The 23,146-nt window shown below is 36.6% G+C and overlaps 1 protein-coding gene across 1 annotated transcript in view; it reads left to right on the plus strand.

Moving 5' to 3' along the window:
* The window catches only part of clstn2.L (calsyntenin 2 L homeolog), a 441,104-nt gene that overhangs the window by 315,467 nt on the left and 102,491 nt on the right, over positions 1-23,146 (plus strand). Inside the window, exons 3-4 of the mRNA XM_041563401.1 lie at positions 7,535-7,730; positions 10,404-10,612. Coding sequence (XP_041419335.1) covers positions 7,535-7,730; positions 10,404-10,612 — 405 coding nt within the window. The remainder of the gene's footprint in view (positions 1-7,534; positions 7,731-10,403; positions 10,613-23,146) is intronic.

Genomic DNA, 23,146 nt, shown 5'->3' on the forward strand with positions numbered 1-23,146 from the left:
ATGTCACTTCAGGAACTCATCAACATTCCAGGGGCAGAGGTGCCAGTAATCCTGCCACGAGCGCACCTGCAAGGACAAAGCCCTTTGGCCAGTCTGTAACGTCAGACATGCAAATGTTTTTCTGTCCAAGGCAGCGCCACAACCCTTCTGGATCCACCCTCAAAGAACGCCTCGACCGGCAGGTAGCGGACTACCTGGCATTAACTGCAGATATCGACACTCTGAGGAGCGATGAACCCCTGGACTACTGGGTGTGCAGGCTTGATCTGTGGCCAGAGCTGTCACAATTTGCCATGAACCTCTTGTCTTGCCCAGCCTCAAGTGTGCTCTCAGAAAGGACCTTCAGTGCAGCAGGAGGGATTGTAACTGAGAAGAGAACTCGCCTAGGTCACAAAAGTGTCGATTACCTGACCTTTATTAAAATGAATGAGGGGTGGATCTCGGAGGGTTACTGCACGCCGGAAGACTTGTTCTGACTTCTATGCAGCTGTCCTTCTCTTCAAGCCTCATGACTCCACACACAGCTGTCCTTTAGCGTCCTCCTCCCTCCGCCACCGTTACAAACTAGGGTGCAAACCCTACTGGTTTAATTTTTTCTGGCCTCTGTGCTTCAGTGGCTGCAACCAAAAAAACTGGGCAAACAATGTCTACAAGGTCAACGTATGGCAAAAAATGACTATTTTCAGCATTTATATGGCATATTTTTTCTGGCAACTGTGCTTCAGTGGCTGCGTCCAAAAAAATGCATATTTTCTGCATTTATATGGCATAATTTTTCTGGCCTCTGTGCTTCAGTGGCTGCAACCAAAAAAATTTATATTTTCAGCATTTATATGGCATAATTTTTCTGGCCTCTGTGCTTCAGTGGCTGCAACCAAAAAAAATTATATTTTCAGCATTTATATGGCATAATTTTTCTGGCAACTGTGCTTCAGTGGCTGCGACCAAAAAAATGACTATTTTCAGCATTTATATGGCATATTTTTTCTGGCCTCTGTGCTTCAGTGGCTGCGGCCAAAAAAACTGGGCAAACAATGCCTACAAGGTCAACGACGTTGACCTTGTAGGCATTGTTTGCCCAGTTTTTTTGGCCGCAGCCACTGAAGCACAGAGGCCAGAAAAAATATGCCATATAAATGCTGAAAATAGTCATTTTTTGCCATACGTTGACTCAACGTATATGGCAAAAAATGACTATTTTCAGCATTTATATGGCATATTTTTTCTGGCAACTGTGCTTCAGTGGCTGCGACCAAAAAAACTGGGCAAACAATGCCTACAAGGTCAACGTATGGCAAAAAATGACTATTTTCAGCATTTATATGGCATATTTTTTCTGGCAACTGTGCTTCAGTGGCTGCAACCAAAAAAACTGGGCAAACAATGTCTACAAGGTCAACGTATGGCGAAAAATTACTATTTTCAGCATTTATATGGCATATTTTTTCTGGCAACTGTGCTTCAGTGGCTGCGTCCAAAAAAACTGGGCAAACAATGCCTACAAGGTCAACGTATGGCAGTTGTTTAAAGAGAACAGTAGATTACTAGCCAGCAAAGCTACCTAAGCTAAAATGTCCCTCAAATCCCTGCAGACTTCTGTCCCTCCAATACAGAGCAGTATCAAGCAGATTACTAGCCAGCAAACTTACTATCATCTGTCCCTGAAATCACTAACAGCTCTCCCCCTACACTATCTCTTCCAAGCACACACAGGCAGATTTTTCAGATACATTTTTGCCCTTGATCCCCCTCTGGCATGCCACTGTCCAGGTCGTTGCACCCTTTAAACAACTTTAAAATCATTTTTCTGGCCAGAAATGTCTTTTTTAGATGTTAAAGTTCGCCTTCCCATTGAAGTCTATGGGGTTCGCGAACCGTTCGCGAACCGCTCGCGTTTTTGCGCAAGTTCGCGAATATGTTCGCGAACTTTTTTTCCGACGTTCGCTACATCCCTAAAAATGACTGGTTATTAATTTCAAATAACAGCCTGCCTGTTATCTGTTGTGTTTAGCCATCATTTATCTGTTATTTAAACAACCTCACTCTATATTTTGACTATATATCACTGCCATTTTCAAATGTAAAAGGATTATGTTCTTTCTAGAAATGGTGCAAACGCATAGAGTATGTGAATGTCTTATATAAATGCTATTAGAACATCTTTCTTTCCCTAGACCTTTTGGATTTTACATACGGCAAAGTGCAAAGACATTAACTCTACAAATCCTGGGAGATTCTGATAAACCTCATTGTAAACTCTGGCATTTAAATGTTTTTCTCAAAATTCATCTCTAATTACAGTCTAAAATGTTTACGAGTTGAACAGCGGGAAGTTTCCTAAAATTCTTATAAAATCACTTTTATTATCCAGATTTGGCAGTTGTCCCAGCTATTTCAAAATATTATGGTAAATAGAAAAAAAAAATTTCTTTGAGCTTCGATACATGTGATAAAAATGTGTTTTTTATTTGTGACATGTGATTATGTTTCGTATTATGCTTCAAAAACTATTCTTTTTCTCGAAGAAAATATGTGCACTGCTGTGGATATATAGACTGCATCAAGCTGTTCTAGTCTTGCTAGCCATAAAATGTTGTATAACCTTTACATTTTTAAATAGTCACATTTTGAAGCTGATGGAAAGCCTAGTACCCTCTCTATAACTGTGACACTTGTTACACTTGGATGGTGGCAACACATGGATGAAAATACTCTTACTTTACTTTTCTGCATGATCTATGGCAAGTCAGCAGTGCATTCAGTGTAAATGCTCTGCTGTGATATTTACATTGAGAGGCCAGAAGTGTGGAACAGAAGTTTGCAATATGCCCTTTCCTACAGAAAACATTTCATTTTACAGTTGTGCAATGTTGTTGGCATCAGCTATTCCAATAGGACCTTAGTGGAGCAAGTGTCACCCAGAAAATATGTGTGCAAAGTTGAAGTTTGTGCCTTTCCCAGGGCCCACGTTTTTCTTGACTGTAATATAATAAGCAGCCCACCTTGTTAATTATACAGTAGGTACTGTGGTCATAGTATATAAAATATGACTGAAATCAACTGTAAAATATGAGCCAATGACAAAGCCAGGACAAAGTTGTTCAGGACATTGTTGAGCACCAGACACTCTTCTTGAAGTCTGTGCTAGAAACAAGCCATTTTAAACACACATGGGGTAATGCAACAAGTGTTGTTAACAGAAATGTATGCAAATGCCTTTCTGTGAACCCATTTTCCTGTACGTGAATTTAATATAGCTTTTGCGAACCTGGAGACTGCTTAATGGCCACTTCCAACTGTGTAAGAAGATTGCTCGGTGTGTGTAATAAAACGTTACTGAAAAATGTTTTTGCTCCAAAAGATTATGCCACCTACAAGTATTATGTAATACGTCTAACAAAGAATATCACTTTGAAAAATGCAACTTTTTATTCTTGTTTGTGCAATCTTTTTCCATTTGTGACTTTTATTACATTCCCAGCTTAGTTAACTGCACCCTTACTACTAATTCAATCTAGGTACTCCCATAACATGTCTTTATATTTACCCACTATATAAGAGGAGAAGAACATTTTCTGCATTGACATCTTTTCAGTTTGACAGTGTACCTGTGTTTCTTGGTAACCTCTACTTCCTGAGACAGCCCCTTCCATTCCACTCAGGCCCCAAACTGATATTATATTGGGCAATCCAAGAAACTTTGTGATCTCAGAGAAACAAAAACAACTCAAGGGTTCCACCCCCTATTCAGTTTTGGCAACAGACTTGCACAAGGTCAGAAATCTTCAAATTAGGACTAAACTAAGGCCTCAAATAACTCACAGTCTCAGTAAGTGGGACACTTTCATCTTATAATAGCAGATACCTGTACTGTGTAGGTAAAGGAAAACTATACCCCCCAAACAATGTAGGTCTCTATAAAAAGATATTGCATAAAACAGCTCATATGTAAAATCCTGCTTCCTGTAAATAAACCATTATCATAATAATATACTTTTCTAGTAGTATATGCCATTGGGTAATCATAAATAGAAAATTGCCATTTTAAAAAATAAGGGCCGGCCCCTGGGATCGTAGGATTCACTGTACTTACAAACATACCAACAAACCATACATGTAAGGTCACATGAGCCAATTAACAGACAGAGTTTTGTCTTTTGCTTCCACTCTTCTTCCTGTTACAGTTAGAGTTGTAACAGGAGTTGTGAGACAGCACAGAGACCATCACGAAATGGTGGCTCAAGGCAAGAGATGTAAAAGGGCAATATTTACTTAAATATATATTCCAGTTTGGTAAGATTCTTTAATATGCCACTTAATATGATATGAACTATCTGTTGCTTAAGTGTTCATTTTGGGGCTATAGTTTTGCTTTAAGGCAAATATACCAAGAACGGTATATGATGAGGACATAGCTTTGAAGACAAACATCCATATTCTCTATAAGGGATGCTGGGAATTTTAGTTTGATAATAGTAACTAAAGGTATTTTTATGCATTAAATAAATATATGTTCATCCATTAATCTCCTATTCTGGATAATAGAGATGAAGAAATCGATAAGAATAAATCTTAATCATTGTGATTCATAAGCTCTAAATTGCAATGAAATTAGATATCTACCCAATTGAAGGTCACATTTTACCACTTTGACTTTCATTTGCAGATTTGTTGAGCTCTAAATGCATTTATATGCTTATGGAAATTTCTATAGGAATTCCACATGGAGTTGTGAGGAATTGCTCTGGCGTATCTGCTGTATGATTGACAGCCACATATCCTTTATAGCTCAAATTTCTGCCATTTAGCACTCATAATGGCCCATTTTGGTTGTGGGAGGGTTGGCTCACAAGTGTGTTTGTGCTAAAAATCATTTCACAGCTCACTGTTCATTGTCAGGTTTACTCTTCTGTAGAAATCTATACAGATGCCACCATTGTGCAATAATATCAAGACTTCCGCAGACTATGCTAATCATTAGTCTTGTGCAAATCAGTCTTTTCCAAATCTGGTATTTCTCAGACAATTTTCTGCTTTTTTAAGTGGGCATCACTCATCCACCATCAACTAACCTGTCCTATTGAAACTTGTTGTACTGGGTCTGCATGCAGTCTCAGGACTAAGGATCATTGAAACACAATAATATATATGGAATTAAGATAAGATTTTAGCTTTTATTTACAATGAAACGCATAAGGCAAGGGTGTTAAACCTATTGTCATAGGTAATCATATATATAAAAATTATAGATGGGAAGCTGAGTTTTCTAAGGGTTGTATATCTACTCCATCGAGCGTAATGCAGTTGTGAAGTGAGTGGGAGTACTTGTAGGGCAGGTAGATTAATTCTGTTATGTCATTATGCTTCAATGGGCTAAGTCACCAGTATTGTCACCACCATGTATATACAGGGAGTACTTGTCTGCATTCATAGTATGAAAGCCCAATTCTGATTTGGCAGAACACACTGTTTACTGTCAAGAAGAAGGCTTGTAAAACAGCTTCGCCAGGCCGCCGAGATTTAGTAATTACTATAAATTTAACCTGCAGCTTATGCTAGGTATAAATGATAAAAATAAACTCTATTTCTCTAGGCAGCATGAGAGGCAGTATTAAAAGTGTGGCTGCCAAGAACAGCAGTGGCTAGCACTTGCAAGTGTGTTGGTTTTAATTGACAAGAACCGCTCATTGGGTCTTGTGTTATATCTCCCACTTGTGTGTGAGAACAGCTGTAGCAAGAAAAAAAAATCCTATGTCATAAGCCGACGAGCCAGTTGCAGCTGTGCATAGAAATGAGACGTGACAAGCACAAGGAATACAACTCTTCCAGGCAGTTCCTACAGCTCATTCTGCATGACAGGGAAAGGAATTATATACTATGAGAAAATACACCCATTTGCTCCCTACTTTTGCCGTATGTCCTTGCACTCCATGGTCTTTTCTAAACTGGTCTACAGGGTGTATGAATGTGTCGCATTCTAAATGATAAAACCAAATGGCATTGACAAGAACATTTTTAGATCTAGAAAAATGGCAGAAATGTCCAAGTAGTTTTCCCATACAGCAAAACTTTTAGAACTCTCACAATCTTTTGGGAAGACAATCTGTTTTGCAATGGACTTGCAATCACCCATCAATGCTATTGCCTTTCCCTCAAAAATCCCTGATTTTATCTTTTGTTATGCCACTGTATTCAAGGTGCTGAATTTGACAAATAACAAGGCATATTCATGGCAGCACAACGTGAAAAAAGATCAGTGACCACTTAAAGCAGTGATCCCCAGAAGCAGCTTGCGAGCAAAAGGTTGCTCAACAATCGCTTGGATGTTGCTCTTAGTCGACTCAAAACAGTTGTTTATAATTTTGAATTCCAGACTTTGGCAAGTTTTGAGGCAAGTTTTGGGTGCATAAATAACAGGAGTGCTGTCAAATAGAACCTATTGTAGGCAGTCAGTCTTCACATCAGTATATAAGCCAATTCCAGGCCTTTTTTGGACTTTTTTTTATGCTCGTGTTTCTCCCCAACTCTTGTGACTCAAAGTAAAAAAAGTCTCAGGACCCCTGCGTTAAAGTAAATGTGACTGAAGACTGTTTTCATGTTTTTCACATCCACATCTATAACAGTATGATGAGGCTTGTGAAGGCATCCTTTACAATAGAGAATTGTGGTATAAAACCATTGCGGGATTTGTTATTGAAGAATGCCGTGATAGAAAAATAAAACATCCACACGTTCTGTCTGCCCATTATATACTCAAGGATAAAAACTGCTAGACAGGCTATTATTTTTAGCTTATTGTATAATGTCATGAAACTTAGCACTATTTTTTTTTGTTGTTTAGATTCTAACTGTGACATTTGCTACTGTTATAAATAATAGAATGCTTACAGATTAATCTAAGCATGGAAGCAATCCTATGTACATATTTATGATGTCCTCTAGTCATGTATTATATCAAATGGTGAAACAAGGAGATGTTTAGTGATGGGCAAATTTGCGCTTTTTCGTTTTTGAGGCCGGCGGCCGTTTTTCGAAAAAAAAAACATTTTTTGATGCCGGCGAGTTTTTGCCGCGAATTTTTGCGGGCGTTTCGTGAATTTATTCGCTGGCGGCGAATCGCGCAAATTCGCCGTGAATTTGCGCCTGGCGAATAAATTCGCCCATCACTAGAGATGTTTAATCTTACTGGATATTTTACATATAATTATATTAATAAAATGTATGAGTCAGCGATAAATAAACTCATAGATTAGTATGTTACCAATAGTGAGCAATAGTGGATATTTGGCTGCTTACTGCTTAGTGCCTCAATGAAACAAGTAGTAGTTCCATAAACATTACTATTATTGTATGGTACAGGAAGTGTTCCATAGATAATAGCCCAATGCCTGTTAAAATGCAGCATCACATCCAAACTCTATGTACCTTCTGAGTTCCTCTATCTTTACCATTGTGATGTTCACTTAGAACTTAACCCTAACTCCAATTTAAGCTTTTGCTAACAAGCATTTTTTTTTACATTTTGATTTTCCAGGGGAAATATGTGCATTCAAAATTCATGGACAAGATACTCCTTTTGAAGCTGTAGTGCTGAACAAGACATCGGGTGAAGGCCGTCTCAGAGCAAAAGGACCAATTGATTGTGAAATTCAGAAGGAGTACACCTTTATCATCCAGGCTTATGACTGTGGTGCAGGTCTAGCTGGAACAAACTGGAAGAAGTCTCACAAGTGAGTAAATAAAAAAGGAGAGGAGTAATCTTCCTCACTGCTAGGCATTATTGTGGTATAATATAATCATCTGCATCATGTATTTGTTTATATAGTGACAGCTAATAGAACTTTTACAATAACAATGATTAAAATAGAAATTGCATGGCCTTGCCCACACAAGCAGAGAACCCGTTAGCACAAAAGGGTGTTGAAAACAATAGTTGCTTCTTTATTGTAGGTAGAGTTCTGATCAACTGGGGTATATTGAATATTATTTTTTAAAACAGGTTAGTCTTTAAGGAGCATTTAAAAGTTTGGAGGGATTGGAGGGAAGAGACTTCCAGAGACAGGCAGAAGCTCAAGTGATGAAGTGGTGAGAGTAGAAGACAAGCGAAGATCAGAAACAGAGCACAGAATAAGTGAAGAAGTGTATTTTGAGATCAGAGTTGAGATATAGAGATTGGCTTTGTTGTGTCATCTATCTAAATGGCATTTATGCCTTGTTTTAAACATTATTAACTCACTGAATGTTGAACATTATAAGAAATATTATTTTTTTTTTAACTTAAATAAAATAAAATGCTAAAGGAAGTCATCTGCCATTTTCATGACTTATATAAAAGTACTTACCATGGCCATTATACTGTATCTTCACGAACATACTTATTGACTGCTAATAGCTTATGTAACATAATTAAACGGAATGAACAGATTCTGATATTAATCCTTAAGCTGGGAAAGAATTTAATTAAACATATCTCTGAATAAAACATGACCCTTGCACAAAACTGGTTCTAAGAACCTGTGCAACGTAGCCAGTCATGTTCATTGTTTCTGTTTTCTTAAGAGTTTTCTCATCTTCATTATTCAATAACACCCAACTCCCCCCCATGCTTCTCCTTGATGCAATTACCTCTGTGTCTCTGATTTCTTGTTTGAATTTCTCATCTAAGCTGCCATTGTCCATTCATCATGTGCCTCTGCCCTTTCTAGGAGAAGCAAAGAATTATACTTGTCCAAACTCATTAAAAGGCCCACACAGTAATTGTATTGCAAGAGTGAATTATAAGGCCAAAAGGGTCATTGATATTGCTGCCTCTTCAATAATTCGGCACTGAATAGGTTTCTTTGAAAAGGTATTTTTGGTACTTTCAAATTCAAATTATAAATTGTATGCTGGAAATGGAAATATCTATATTTTTTTCTGAAAGCCCTAAATGCATACAACATGCTTTGTTTTTTTCTTTCTTTTAACCACTATACATACGTCTCTGAAGCTATTAAAAACAATGGTCTTTCATATGATTCATATGATTCATAATGAACTAGTATTTAATACAATGCTCATTTTGGCCCCGACTACATTACAGGACCATTCATACAAACAAATATTGTAATTAAAAGAAACCGTTTATTATTATTATTAACCCATCACCAATCTTTTTTTTTTTGCAAGGGATGGGGGTTATTACGTCTTACATTCTACTTTGGAAGCCTTATAGGTCATTTGGATTGCACAGACAACTGGATCAATGAATTAAATGATTAAAGCACTAAATGTCAATAAGGAACTGTAATGAAAAACATTAAGAGAGTCTTGAAAAAATGGTTTACAAGAATCAATGGATTAACACTACAGACCAGGAAATACACAATTGCTTGATCCACCAAAGAATCTATTGTCCAGTAGAGGCAGGCATGCTTAAATCATTTTGGTTTACTTTACTTGGGAATATCTGCAAACTAGGAATGACCCCAAAGCTACTGCTGGTGTGGGGAATCTGAAAATACACTGTATCAAGAGAGAAAATGACTATTTAGAGTTGTCTTTATATTGGTAGAAAAATATATATACATATATGGTACAGAGGACCAAACATATTGGAACCGATTACTCATAGATGGCAGGGTATATTTAAGTGCTGCCAATAATACTGAGATTTGCTGAGCCATTTGTTTGTAATGTTAGCTTACATATGCCGTTCTTCACCATGGTAGGGACATACCGAGATGCTTTACTGAACTGAAAATTCTCCAAAACTGCTAATGTACATGATTAATGCTAATGTATTCTATATGACATACTGTAAGAGATTGGAAACACTGTAATACATACTGTACAGATGGATCCACCCTTGATTTGACATCACACAACATGTCACAGCATGATCTGTGTAAATGTATTTCTAAATATGTATTCATTTATGTTGTGCACTTATTTTTCCTTTGGAGCTTGAAAGAATTTCTGGTAAGCTCTACTACAAATCTATTGTGAGTAAAAGCATCCGAGATCCTATAGAAGTCAATGGGAGCTACCCAAATCTTATTGGTCAATTTTTTAGCCACTGGGACTTTTCCCCTAGTAATTGTCCAAAAAACTTGAATTTTTAGAGGTTTTTTAGGTATTTGTATTTTTTCCGGATTGTTCTGTACTTGTATTCATTCATGCTTTTTATATTGGAGCTTTTAATAAATTAAAAATCATTCATGACTTTAGAGATATAGAATTTAATCGTAGTTTTAAAAAAACACTACATTGTAAAACGTGAATCATCATTCTTTTTTTAAATGTTCAGTTCCTCTTATGACTGTTGTTAATTCCCCTATTAATTCCCATTATTAAAAGCAAATCCATGTAATCCAATGAAAAATTCAAGAAGATTCTTACGTTTGCATTTTTTTTTCTGCCAGAGCTGTAGTTCATATACAAGTGAACGATGTGAACGAGTTTGCACCAGTGTTTAAAGAGAAGAAGTACAGTGCCATGGTGACAGAGGGAAAGATCTATGACAGTATCCTACAGGTGGAGGCAATGGATGAGGACTGCTCCCCCCAATACAGTCAGATCTGCAATTATGAAATTGTTACACGCGATGTGCCATTTGCTATTGACAGGAATGGTAAGTGTTTATTACATTTACAGTACAACGCAGAGTCACCCACCACAGGTCATTTTAACAAATCACAAATAAGGTTATTACTTGCAAACATGATGAAATACAGGGATGGGCGAATTTGACCCGTTTCGTTTCGCCAAAAATTTGCCGCCGGCGAAATGTCGCAGACACCCATTAAAGTCTATGGGCGTCAAAAAAAATTTGGCGCACGGCGAAATTATTTTGTCGCGCGTCTTTTTTTGACGCACGTCTCCATACAAGTCTATGGGCGTCATTTTTTCGGCGAAACGAGGCGAAAAAATTCGCCCATCCCTATGTCTAAATCTAAAAATAGGAAACAAACAACAAACCTAAAAGGTCCTGCAGTATAAGGATTGTGTTAATGTATGTACAATGAATCTATATAATATAAGGTGCACACAAGCTAACACAACGGGGCCTGGTGATCAGATGGCAATTTGAAAGAGTGTATTTAATCGCCATTTGTTTACACAGTTTGATAAATAGGCACATCAGGTATGTGCTGTAGTGCTTCACAGGGCAGCATGATAACTACAGGATCCACAGGATTACTTTACTTGTTGGTCAAGTGGGTTCAGTCTGCCTGTCCCTCCCATGGTTTCATTTGGAACCATGAACAGAAATGTTTTTTATTGCAATTGTAGTGCCAAGTACAGAGGCCCTAAAGAGTAAGCCAGGAGACAGACAGGTAGGGCAACAAGGGCCACAACTGGGGAGAAATTAGTCCACTTTTCATAGATAAGAGATTGGATATTATGCGGATTATAGTTTATAGGGGTTCTATTAACTGGGGAGTGATATGGGAGTTTTTTTTATGGTCATAGGCATACCTTTTCAACATGGTGAGAACAGCTTCAATTCTACCAGCCCTTAGTGACGGAAGTGTTGTGGGTTGGTAACAGCAAATTTAGTTGTAGCAGTTGGCGGGTGGGGATGCCATGGGGATAGATGGAAAAGGGGGGATACCAATGAACAAATATAAGAGTGTTTCAGATCAGGATATTAAGTTTAAGTTGTGGATTTATTCTATGGACAACCTTCAGTGGCTAATGGATATTTACCTTTTAAACATCAGTGTTGTAGACATACTGATTCTGGTTGATTTAAATGCATTTATGTTATATTCTTGCTATATGTTTTCTAATACATTTATGTTATATTATTGCTATATGTTTTCTAATAAAGTATGCTGTGAACTTTAGTTGAGCATAATTGAGTGGATTTAGGGCTATTGGTGGAGGTGGTTTATAACATAGTCTACATAAGTCAAGTGTCGGGTAAATAAAATCTCCCTAGGTATAGTTCACAATTAAAATAGTACATAATTCGTTTACACACAGTTTATTAAGAAAGTATACAATACACTTTTAATATCACTGCCGTATAAGCTTCTGTAAAGAATTATGATGTTATCTTTTGTTCATATAGTCAAATATTATACCATTTCAGGTTATGCAGTGACATGGGGAAATTGTCACTGTAGCAACCAATCAGTAAGATTATTTGGAGCCTGAAAAGGTTTGCAACTTTGCAACTTTGCTCAAAAACAACATTATGCCATGACATTATAACATTTTGGGCAAGATTTAATAATAGTTAACAAAGATTTTTCTTAGTTTTTTAGAATGCAGACATATTTTGGTGTGGTTAATATATCACTTGCCCAAGCAAATTATGACAACTTCCATGTTAAAGACTGTTTATAATGAAAGATTGTATAAATCAGTGTCTGTCACAGTAGTGATCTACACAAACCATTCTTTCCTAAGCCATGTTGCCAGCAAAGTAAGATACTGCACAAAGTGCCTTTCATATGAGGATTAAATTGTCTTTATAAATGCATGTCTGTCACAAAGTGTGGCTGGGGACCTAAAGATAATAAGCTGGCAGATACTGAATGGAAATCGACCTGGAAAACTGCTTGTCTCCCAGACACCAGCACTCCTTTTGCCGCACTTAGTAATTTGGATATTAGGCTATGGATGTTCTGTAGATGAATAACTTTGGGCAGCAAACTGTAGTGTTTTCTGCCAACCATATTCCTTTTTGGTTAATACACTTATCGCAAGCACACCAGAGATGTAACCTTTTGCAAAATAAAAAGGGCTTTTAGCATCAGCATAATGAATCATTTTGAAACTGCACAGTAGAGTACACCGGAAAATAACAGAATGCTAATCTTTAAATTGTATTTGAGTTGGATGACAAAGACTGTTAGTAGACATGTATGCTTTCAAGCCTATGAAAGAAACTGTCATTTTGTAATATTTAAAACGTTCCTGGCCCTCGAACACAAACAGACAAAAGCGCATATCATGTACAGTAGATGAAAGAGAAAAGATGAACGCGTAAACTATTTTTTGTAATAATGAGCATAAAGTAAAAGAGACATGTTTTAATGTTTAGTGAGAGGAACATAGGAACAATTTCTGGTCTTCTAAATCCGTTGTTCAGTTATAAAATGAGAAATAAATCTGGATTAACCTGGTACACAGAATTCTTGTACAGTGATCAGCACAAGAGACATATGATGAATCGGTGCTGTGTTGAAATGTCTGTGTTTTGTATGTGTGTGCTTGTACATTAATGGGCACTTTAACAAAAAAAAAAAGGCAGGAACAGCTCATTAGTTAGGGTGATTCAGATGAAATCCCAGCATCTGGATAGTCAGGCCTCTTAATAACATAAATGATGTTGCTTGATCAAATAACCAGCAGTTGGTGTAAATCTATGTCTCTAGTCCAGTTCTTCCAAGTAGAACCTAAACCTTCTGCTCACGTGATCCTGTCGTTTTACATTAGAACGTTTATTTCTGGAGACTACCTGAAATGATTTGTAACATTGTCTACTATGAATTCTGAAACAACAAAGGCAGCTGCAGATTGTGAAAACAGCAGGAAAAGCTAAAAAGCATAATGGTCTTGGTTGGGCCTATCTTATAAATATGAACCAGCTAAGCGTAAATCATTCTTCAGGTTACGATCTTCCCTGAGCCCACAGAGTAAAGATCTGTTCACTGCTACTGTTAGGCATTTGGATAATGATTTAGTAGCACTGAGGCAACTCTGTTTTCAGAGCACCTTTTTTGTCACACCTCTTAATCTTCCTTGCAGATGCCCTTACTTTTCTGGCAACTGACCTATCCCTGCTGCAATTCTGCATGGCTGTAATTGATGTTGTTTCTTTGGATACTTGAAGGCTCTCGTCACTCCCTAGCAGTAGTGCACTGAACATAGAGGCAGCTGGGTGCTATAGTAAATTACACCATAAGACTACTAACTATATAACAATCGAATTTGTTTTTTTTCCACAAATCGCTTGAAAATGTTCTCATGTTTTTAAAAAAAGCTCTAAAAATTCAAAATGTATTAAGTGTAAAAACCATGAAAACCACTAATTCAAAACTTTGTCAGGTAAAAGTTGTTGAGGTCCTATACTGTATAAGTCAATGGGAGCTACGCTGTTCCATTTGGACCGATTTAAATCAATTTGGACTTTTAGTGGTTTTTCAGATTTTTTTTTCCACTAGGAATTGTCTGAAAAACTTGAATTTTTAGAGGTTTTCATATTTTTAAGTGCTTCATCTCATCATAATTTTTTGTTCATATTTTTTAAACTCATATTTTTTAATACGTCATGCCATTTGTAGTTTTTGAGTTTAGCTGTGGTTTCAAAAATCTCTAAAGCGACTAAAATCCGACCTTTGATAAATAGGCCCCCATGTGTTTCACTATTTAATACAGTTGCATACAAGGCTTGGATTAATGGATTAGTCACTGAACCATCTTGCGTGAACTTTCATTAATGGCAGACATTCTTTTTTCACTATATTAAATGAAAAACTTGAAAGAACCTTATCATGTGATTTTGTTTAGTAGCTGGTGCTGTGCTAGGTTTGAGGGTAGTTGCTATTGCTTTGGCAAAGCTCCTTTTGAGTTTAATAAAGGGGAAGTTCACCTTTAAGTTAACTTCTGGTATGTTGTAGGATGACCATATACTTGAGAATAGGCCGCTCCAACCATGCGCACGTCCCCCCTGAAGTGTGCCGGTACTGTAGTATGGGAGTGCAGGTCTCAATAAAGTTGCATATTGAATAGGCCGCTCCAACCATGCCGCACGTCCCCCCTGAAGTGTGCCGGTACTGTAGTATGGGAGTGCAGGTCTCAATAAAGTTGCATAATTCAAGATTGAAGAAAAAAGGTTGGACCGCCTTGGCAATGATGTAGTTAATGATGTAGTTAATCTTTTTCTAATGGCTATGTAATAAAAGAAGAAAACTTTTTTAACGCAAGTGCGGTCCAACCTTTTTTCTTCTATGTTGTAGGATGGCCAATTCTATGCAACTTTTCAATTGGTCTTCATTATTTACTTTTAATTATTTGCCGTCTTCTTCTGAAACAAACAAATGCTCTGTAAAGCTACACATTTATTGTTACTGCTACTTTTTATTACTACTTGAGTATAAGCCGAGTTTTTCAGCATCCAAAATGTGCTGAAAAAGTCTACCTCGGCATATACTCGGGTCAGTGGGCAGTAGCTGAGATTGCAGTCACTTTTAATCATTCCTATACCAACAGTTCACTTGGGGAGAGACTGCAATATCACACAGTGCCCTCTGTTGGTTATATGAAAGAATAACAGTGACTGCAATATCACACAGCGCCATTTGTTGGTTATATGAAAGAATAACAGTGACTGCAATAGCACACAGCACCCTCTGTTGGTTATATGAAAGAATAACAGTGACTGCAAAATCACACTGCGCCATCTGTTGGTTATATGAAAGAATAACAGTGACTGCAATATCACACAGCACCCTCTGTTGGTTATATGAAAGAATAACAGTGCCTGCAATATCACACGGCGCCATCTGTTGGTTATATGAAAGAATAACAGTGTGCCCTCTGTTGGTTATATGAAAGATTAACAGTGACTGCAATATCACACAGCGCCCTCTGTTGGTTATATGAAAGAATAACAGTGACTGCAATATCACACAGCGCCCTCTGTTGGTTATATCAAAGAATAACAGTGACTGCAATATCACACAGCGCCCTCTGTTGGTTATATGAAGGATTAACAGTGATGGCAATATCACACAGCGCCCTCTGTTGGTTATATGAAAGATTAACAGTGATGGCAATATCACACAGCACCCTCTGCACATGGTAGTGGGACAGTGGGACAATGCACACAGTAATCCGTTTGGCAATTCTCTGTCACCATCAACTTTGCAAAGAAGTCCGGTTGATCGCTGGGGGGGTCGCTTTGGCAGAATGTGCGCTGCTGGGAGACAGGGCTGTAGTTGTGTTTAGGCTTATACTAGAGTCAATAAGTTTTCCCAGTTTTCGTAGGTAAAATTAGGTACCTCGGCTTATACTCGGGTCGGCTTATACTCGAGTATGTACGGTAATCTTTCTATTCGGGCCTCATCTTTAATAACCATATTTTAACAGAAGAGCAGAAATGCATAGGTATAATCCAAGGGCCTTAATACATTTTAATGAAAATGAGTCTAAAAATATAAAATGTTCCTGCATTGAGGTGGAAGATGAGCCTCACTCTGGACAAGCCTTTTTTCAATGGTACCTTACTTTTTGCAGTGTTTGTTGTTGTTAAATGTTAGCACCTCAAATGGCATTATTCTCTTCCAAATTCAGCCACCTACAGGATGATAGAATTACAGAATTTAAAATAGTGAATTTGCACTTTCTAGAGATGTCATTTCATTTTGGGTATTTTAACTCCTAAAGAGGTGACACGTTCACACTAAATCTACTTTTCCCACTTTTTTTTACTATCCATTTGAGTAGAAAATTACTTTTTGACACTTGCCATTTGTGATGCATACATTTACATATTCACCTTTCATCAGAGCTGGTGAACTTTGCAGAATAATGTAATTCATCTGAGTGTGAAATGACTTTGCATTTGTGAATTTGTAATTTCCATCCAGATTTGCCTGCTCATGGAGCCCAAACACCACCTTTTTGAAGCTTTCAGGTGCCCTGGCCCTTACACTTGCTCACATAAATCTTTTTGCTGCTAACACATCTGAACTAAATTCAAATAACATAAAATGTGAACCAAAAATTCAAAGAACATTTATTTTGTTAATATTTAAAAAATGAAAGGGAACTTAACTAATCCTTACCTCTTCCAGGCTGTTTAGTACACTTAGGTCAAGCCCTTGTATTGCTGAAGGAGTGAAATGGATACAGGATTATCTGTTAGGTACCAAGGGGTCCGTTTACTAAAGTGCGGTAAATCTGACTTTAAGTTTCCGCATGTTATGGCTGAGAATATTTTTACGCCAAAATATTCGCAGTGACTAAGTTTACTAAACAGCGATGCGCTCAGAAGTCATTGTGATCACTTGCAGTAACTACGTTAAAAAAAAAAAACTTTTACGCCACTACATAGGTGGCGGTAATATTTTGCAAATATTCTGGCATTAATTTTGTCTTTAGCACATTTCGCTGTTTAGTAAACCAGCCGTTATTGTGTACGTAGCTTTATTTTCAGCGAATGCGATAACTGGCGAACAATTATTCTTGCGCAAGAAAATTCGCAAATTTATATTTACCACAGGTTAGTAAACTGGCGATAACATATTTGGCGAAAATTCTGTCTATATATTGTGTGAATATTTTTAACGCACTTTAGTAAACGGACCCCCAAGTACCCTTTATTAGTTGGAACTGGAGCCTGATTAAAAAATATGATTAGCACATTATAATGTAGTGCACAACAAAATTTATTGACTTTGTTTTGAAGTTGACTTATGTTCTGCTAATTTTTATAGTAAAATACAATTCCTTTTTGTGGTAAGACTTAGAAACAACCGCCTGGGTGCTGGTTATATATTTATGTAAACCAACCTGCAAAAATTGCACTCACAGGACTTGTTAGGTGCAAAACACATTTTTTTTCTATTTCAACGTTTTGGCTCCTATACTCGAGCCTTCTTTGTAGAAGGCTTGAGTATAGGAGCCGAAACTTTGAAATAAATTATTTTTTGTTTTGCACCTAACAAGTCCTGTGAGTGCAGTTTTTGCAGGTTGGTATATATATATATATATATATATATATATATATATATATATATATATATATATATATATATATATATATATATATATATATATATATATATATATATATATATAAGCATTCACAAAGTACCTGCACTCCTTCCTTGTTGCTTGGATATGGGTGCTTGGTCAATCAGCGTATACAATGTTCAAAGTGGACCAGCACACCGAAGTTTTTCAATCAAAAGAGTTTTATTTTAACATCACTCATGTGTCCAACGTTTCGGCCCACATTAGGGCCTTGATAAAGGCCCTAATGTGGGCCGAAACGTTGGACACATGAGTGATGTTAAAATAAAACTCTTTTGATTGAAAAACTTCGGTGTGCTGGTCCACTTTGAACATTATATATATATATATATATATGTGCACAAATATGGTAGCACACTCCTGGGATTTCTTTAAAAATGATTTCAACATAGTAAAAGAATCAACGTTTCGGCTCACATCCAGAGCCTTTGTCAATATATATATTTGCCTATTTCTATATGTTTATTGGAATAAGGAAGACAAGTCTTGCTCAATGTTAAAGATTCTAGATATATAATCAGGACAATAGTCTCAGAAGACTCATGGCAAGATCAATGATCCTTTATATGAAAGCCTATTAATAACATTTAAAGTGTCTTCACCCTGGAGATACCTAAAAGGTAATGGCATATCTGGTGTGCAGCAACAAAACCCCAGGAATTGTCCCACATTGCTTTCATTTTAAGAGAATTGTGTCCTTTCCTGAAAATGTCAGTTTCTTTTCTTTATTGTTTCTATTAGTTATACTGAATATTTTCCATAATTTATATTGAGAAGTCATTAGAGAACTCTTATTTTAGCTATATTTTTAATACATTTTTAAAACAAAAAGAAATAGAATCATAACAGTACAGAGGTACAATAATCATCTCTCACATTTCAGAAGTTTGACATATCCAAAGTTATTTTATAGAGCTAGGTTAGAGCAAACAAAGGCAATAAACTTTGATAAAATTATGCAGAATTGAAAATCATTTCTCTTATATGACAAAATAACAGGCTGCTCTTGCAGCTCATTCAAAGGTTAAATATGATTAAAGAAAAAGTAATTATATGATATCTGTTTCTCTTTAAACCAATATTTCCAAATCAGTCATTTTTTTTTTTTTTTTTTTACAAAGAATGTGTACAGATATATTCACACAGCTCACAGAACAGAAATACTTATGGGTGTAAGGGTTATGGCAGTCAGCAGAATTTGTTGGGGGTGTTACTAAATAGTGGCATCAAAATTCTGGCAAAGACTGTGTGTCAAGTAGAACTGATGAAACATAATAACACCGAACATTTCTTTATTATGGGAAGTTGATATCAAATGATACATTTCTACCACTCTCTTATGCTTGATATTTTTCAGTTAAAAGAAAAAAAATTAAACGATCCCAGAAAATGCAATACATTTATGGGGTTTAGACTAGAGCACTTAAGCTAAAACACAAGAGTTAAAGTAAGTTGTCATACAAGGAAGATATTGGTAAGCAGTTCAACTGATTTCAAGTGTGAGTTTCTTGTGGGGGCCCACTTACACACAGGCACTTTGCAGTTATGTTGTGTGATACATTGCGGTCATCAGCCAATGCAGAAATCACAAGGGCTACACCTAGTTCCAACCTTGCTTTATATTTCTTTAACTGGTGTATTGATCAAACAAGAGGGCAATATGGCTCCATACATGTTTGGAGAGTCAGATTTTTGTAATTTGAGATTATGGGACAAGATCTGGCTTGTTCATTTTATAATCTTGGTTTGATTTAGGCATTAGTTGCTTTATTTTAATCTGTTTATTATTTTGAACTTTTTCTTGGCATTGCATCAAAGAAACCCAAGTAAATAAGTTGAACTCGTAAGGATATATTTGCATGCCTAAATCAAAAATCGTTCAACACTGTAAAATGAATGTGAAGATTGATTATCTGTTCATGGATAGGAAATAGCATCTTATAAATATTCATTTGCTGTTGGAAGGTGCTATTTAATGCCTGTAGCTGTGTTAAGAAATATTGTGAAATTGCCTACTTTTCTTTAGAGACTAATTGAATGAATGGTGATCTTAAGTGATGGGTGAATTTATTCGCCAGATGCGAATTCGCAGCGAATTCCAATTTTTTTTGGACGCAACAAAATTCCCAATAAATTTTTAATGTGCGACTATTTTTTTCACCCATTAGAGTCTTTTGGCATAATTTTCGCATTGAAACTTGGCGAAAAATTTCACTCATCATTACTTGCTATTTAATCTGGCCCAAGTAGCCCTCTCCTACTACTTTATGACACAGTCTTATGGGTCTTCAAAGCTCTTTTGGGTGATCTTATTTAATACAGGTAGCATCCAGAATATCCATACCTTAAGTCTACTAAAAAAATAACTTAAACATTAAATATACCCAATAGGATTGTTTTTCCTCCAGTAAGGATTTAAAGGAAGAGTAACACCAAAAAATTAAAAGCGTTTTAAAGTAATTAACATTTAATATACTGTTAACATGCACTGGTGTAACTGGTGTGTTTGCTTCAGAAAGACTACTATAGTTTATATAAATAAGCTGCTGTGTAGCCATGGGGGCAGCCATTTAAGATGGAAAAAAGGAGAAAAGGCACAGGTTACCTAGTACAAAACAGATAAGATAATGGATTCCATACCCATATCATAAAATATATTCTTTCAGTGGCAGTCATAATTATAATAAGCTGCATAATTGTTTGGTTAGGAAGGCAACTTCCAGGTCCCATCTAGAACCACTGTGAATAAGATTAAGACCCCCTTGTTATTACAGATGAAATCCACTAAATAATCCAATAATATTCACTCAACTCAATGTGGACCATGATCTACCAGGTAGATTGCTTGTTTGACACAATAAATCCATAGGGGCATATCCCCTTTTGCATTCAACTCTGTGTGCCGTTTCCTCAATTGTTTGTTTGATGCCAGGTAGATTGTCATAAAGTGACTGGCAGGTCAAGATCTATTCTGAAGCATCCACTTACATTGTACTTCTATGTCATAAACCGTAATTTCTAATAGGTTAATCTGCTGGCCTTCATCCTCTTCATCGCATGACATGCCCTAAACGCAATATACTTGTACAGTATCAGTATCATCGAAAAAGATTGCCATTAAAGAGAACATGCCTTATCTTAACTTAGGTACTCATAGGTATGGGATCTGTTATCCAGAAACCCATTATCCAGAAGGATCGAAATAAAGAAAGGCTGTCTCCCAAAGACTCAATTTTATCCAAATAATCTAAATGTTTAAAGATGATTTCCTGTAATAATAAAACAATACCTTTCACTTGATCCCAACTAAGATATAATTAAGTAAGCCTGAATTTAGAAATAAGATATAATTAATCCTTATTGGAAACAAAGCCAGCCTAATGGGTTTTTTTAATGTTTACATGATATTCAAGTAGACTTAAGGTATGAAGATCCAAATTACAGAAAGATCCATTATACAGAAAATCCCAGGTCCCGAGCATTATGGATAACAGGTCCCATACCTGTATTACATAACTAGCCTTTTAAACAGGACATTCTCTGTATCCTCTTGAAGCACCAGATACATTGACTGTATCTCATGTTCAAACTTTAGAAAACCTAAATATTGTCATTGCGCTCTAGTACTGTCTTCAGTTATCTAAATATTGCAGAAAACTGCAAAAATCATACAAGAAGACAGTATACATGAAGGACATGACATACACTGAATGGAGTCATATTCTTCCACGAGGTATAGCACCATGTGCTGAATAAGAAGGAATATTTGCCTGTGGGCATATGTCTGTTTGCATTACGTATTTGACATTGTCAGAAAACCGATATTATAAATAGATTTTTCCTGGAGGAAGAAAAAAGTAAAGAGACTTGGGTTTATCTGTGCAACCCATGCATTTCCCTCTACATGTGTTTTAGATTGTCATTGCTGTGTTGACTTAGCAACAAGTATTTGACTAGAAGGCTTATGTATCTGCAGTATGGCATAATGCATGCAAATTGGACATTCTTTATTTCCATTAGATTAATTGAATGCAAATAGTTCTCATACATATGCAGCACCCTTAGGCCATTTTTCACCTGAGTAGCCTACAGTACACGCCCTACCTACATAAGAAAATATAGTCGACTTTCTTAATAATCCAGAATGGAAGACATTTTCCAGTGCAGTAGCCTATGCTTTGAAATGCAAGTTAATATATTATTTGTCTACATAAAATGGAAGACTATATATAATTATATGAATATGCTCATTAACTGCTATGACCCTACAAGTGCTAAAGATGCTTATCAAAAAATAATGTCCAATTCTGAAGATTTTCCTCCTTCCCATGAAACCCATTGTCCATTTTTCTCAAGCTATATCTTTAAATAGTTTTGCAATACAGTTCCCCAGGCCTACGCACATTGTTGGTTATTGCATTAATTGTCAAGCAAATATAAAAAACATAAAGCCTCGCTTTTTTGTTACTTTTCCATGAGTCCTATCATTGCAGTTTATTGTGAAAGCTTCTATTGTTCAGCTATGGGTGAATACGGTTCTTAAAAAGCATTTAGAAATTGACTTTTCTTTGACATATTGTAAAAGCTTTTTATAACTCAGAGTGCATATGAAATTGTTGATCAGCTGATTTTCTGCACTGTTAAGGATAAGCTCCTAGTAGCTCAACCTACAGTTTGTAAAGAATTGACTTCATCTTTTGTTGTGGCCATGTGAAAGTTAGATCTAAAACAGCTTAAAGGGAAATTTGTATATAGAGGAAAATATACTATAGTCTTTGTCAATAAAATAAAATGGAAAGACACCTGCTGCCCTTGTACTTAGTCCTAGCACAACACCATGACTAATAAACCGGAAAAGGGAGGCCAAGAAGACTAATACTAGAAATGCAATATACTTGTTTTGGGATTCATATTTGCAGGTCTAGTATTGTTATCTAATATTTTTGTGCACTTTATGTGATTTGATATACTGATTCTTTCACTCCTGGTCTGTTCCTGGCTAACCTGTTAGCTATCTGCCCTAACCTGTGCTTGAAAAATGATTATGATTCTGCTTAACCAACCAGATGCTATTGTACTTCCTGTTACTCTCCATAATTCCGTTAGAACGTGAGTTATGGTTATCACTCCCAAAGTGACTTGGTAATGTTCACAAGATCGATCTTCTCCAACTTCCACTTCCACTGGGGCATTCCCAGCACCAATCTTCAGATAAAATTCTCCCCATTCTACACGTCGAATCGAAAAGACTTTATCTTATTAAATCCTCAGTCTTTACCAGCAAACTACAGAATATGCCATGTGGTGGTTGGCAATGTAGGCCAGATTGATCTGGCAATTGGCCAATCACCACATCATAGCTCTGCCCAGTGATGTCACTGCCCACCTTGCC

Source organism: Xenopus laevis, chromosome 5L (genome assembly GCF_017654675.1).
Source record: "Xenopus laevis strain J_2021 chromosome 5L, Xenopus_laevis_v10.1, whole genome shotgun sequence".
Taxonomy (NCBI): Eukaryota; Metazoa; Chordata; class Amphibia; order Anura; family Pipidae; genus Xenopus; species Xenopus laevis.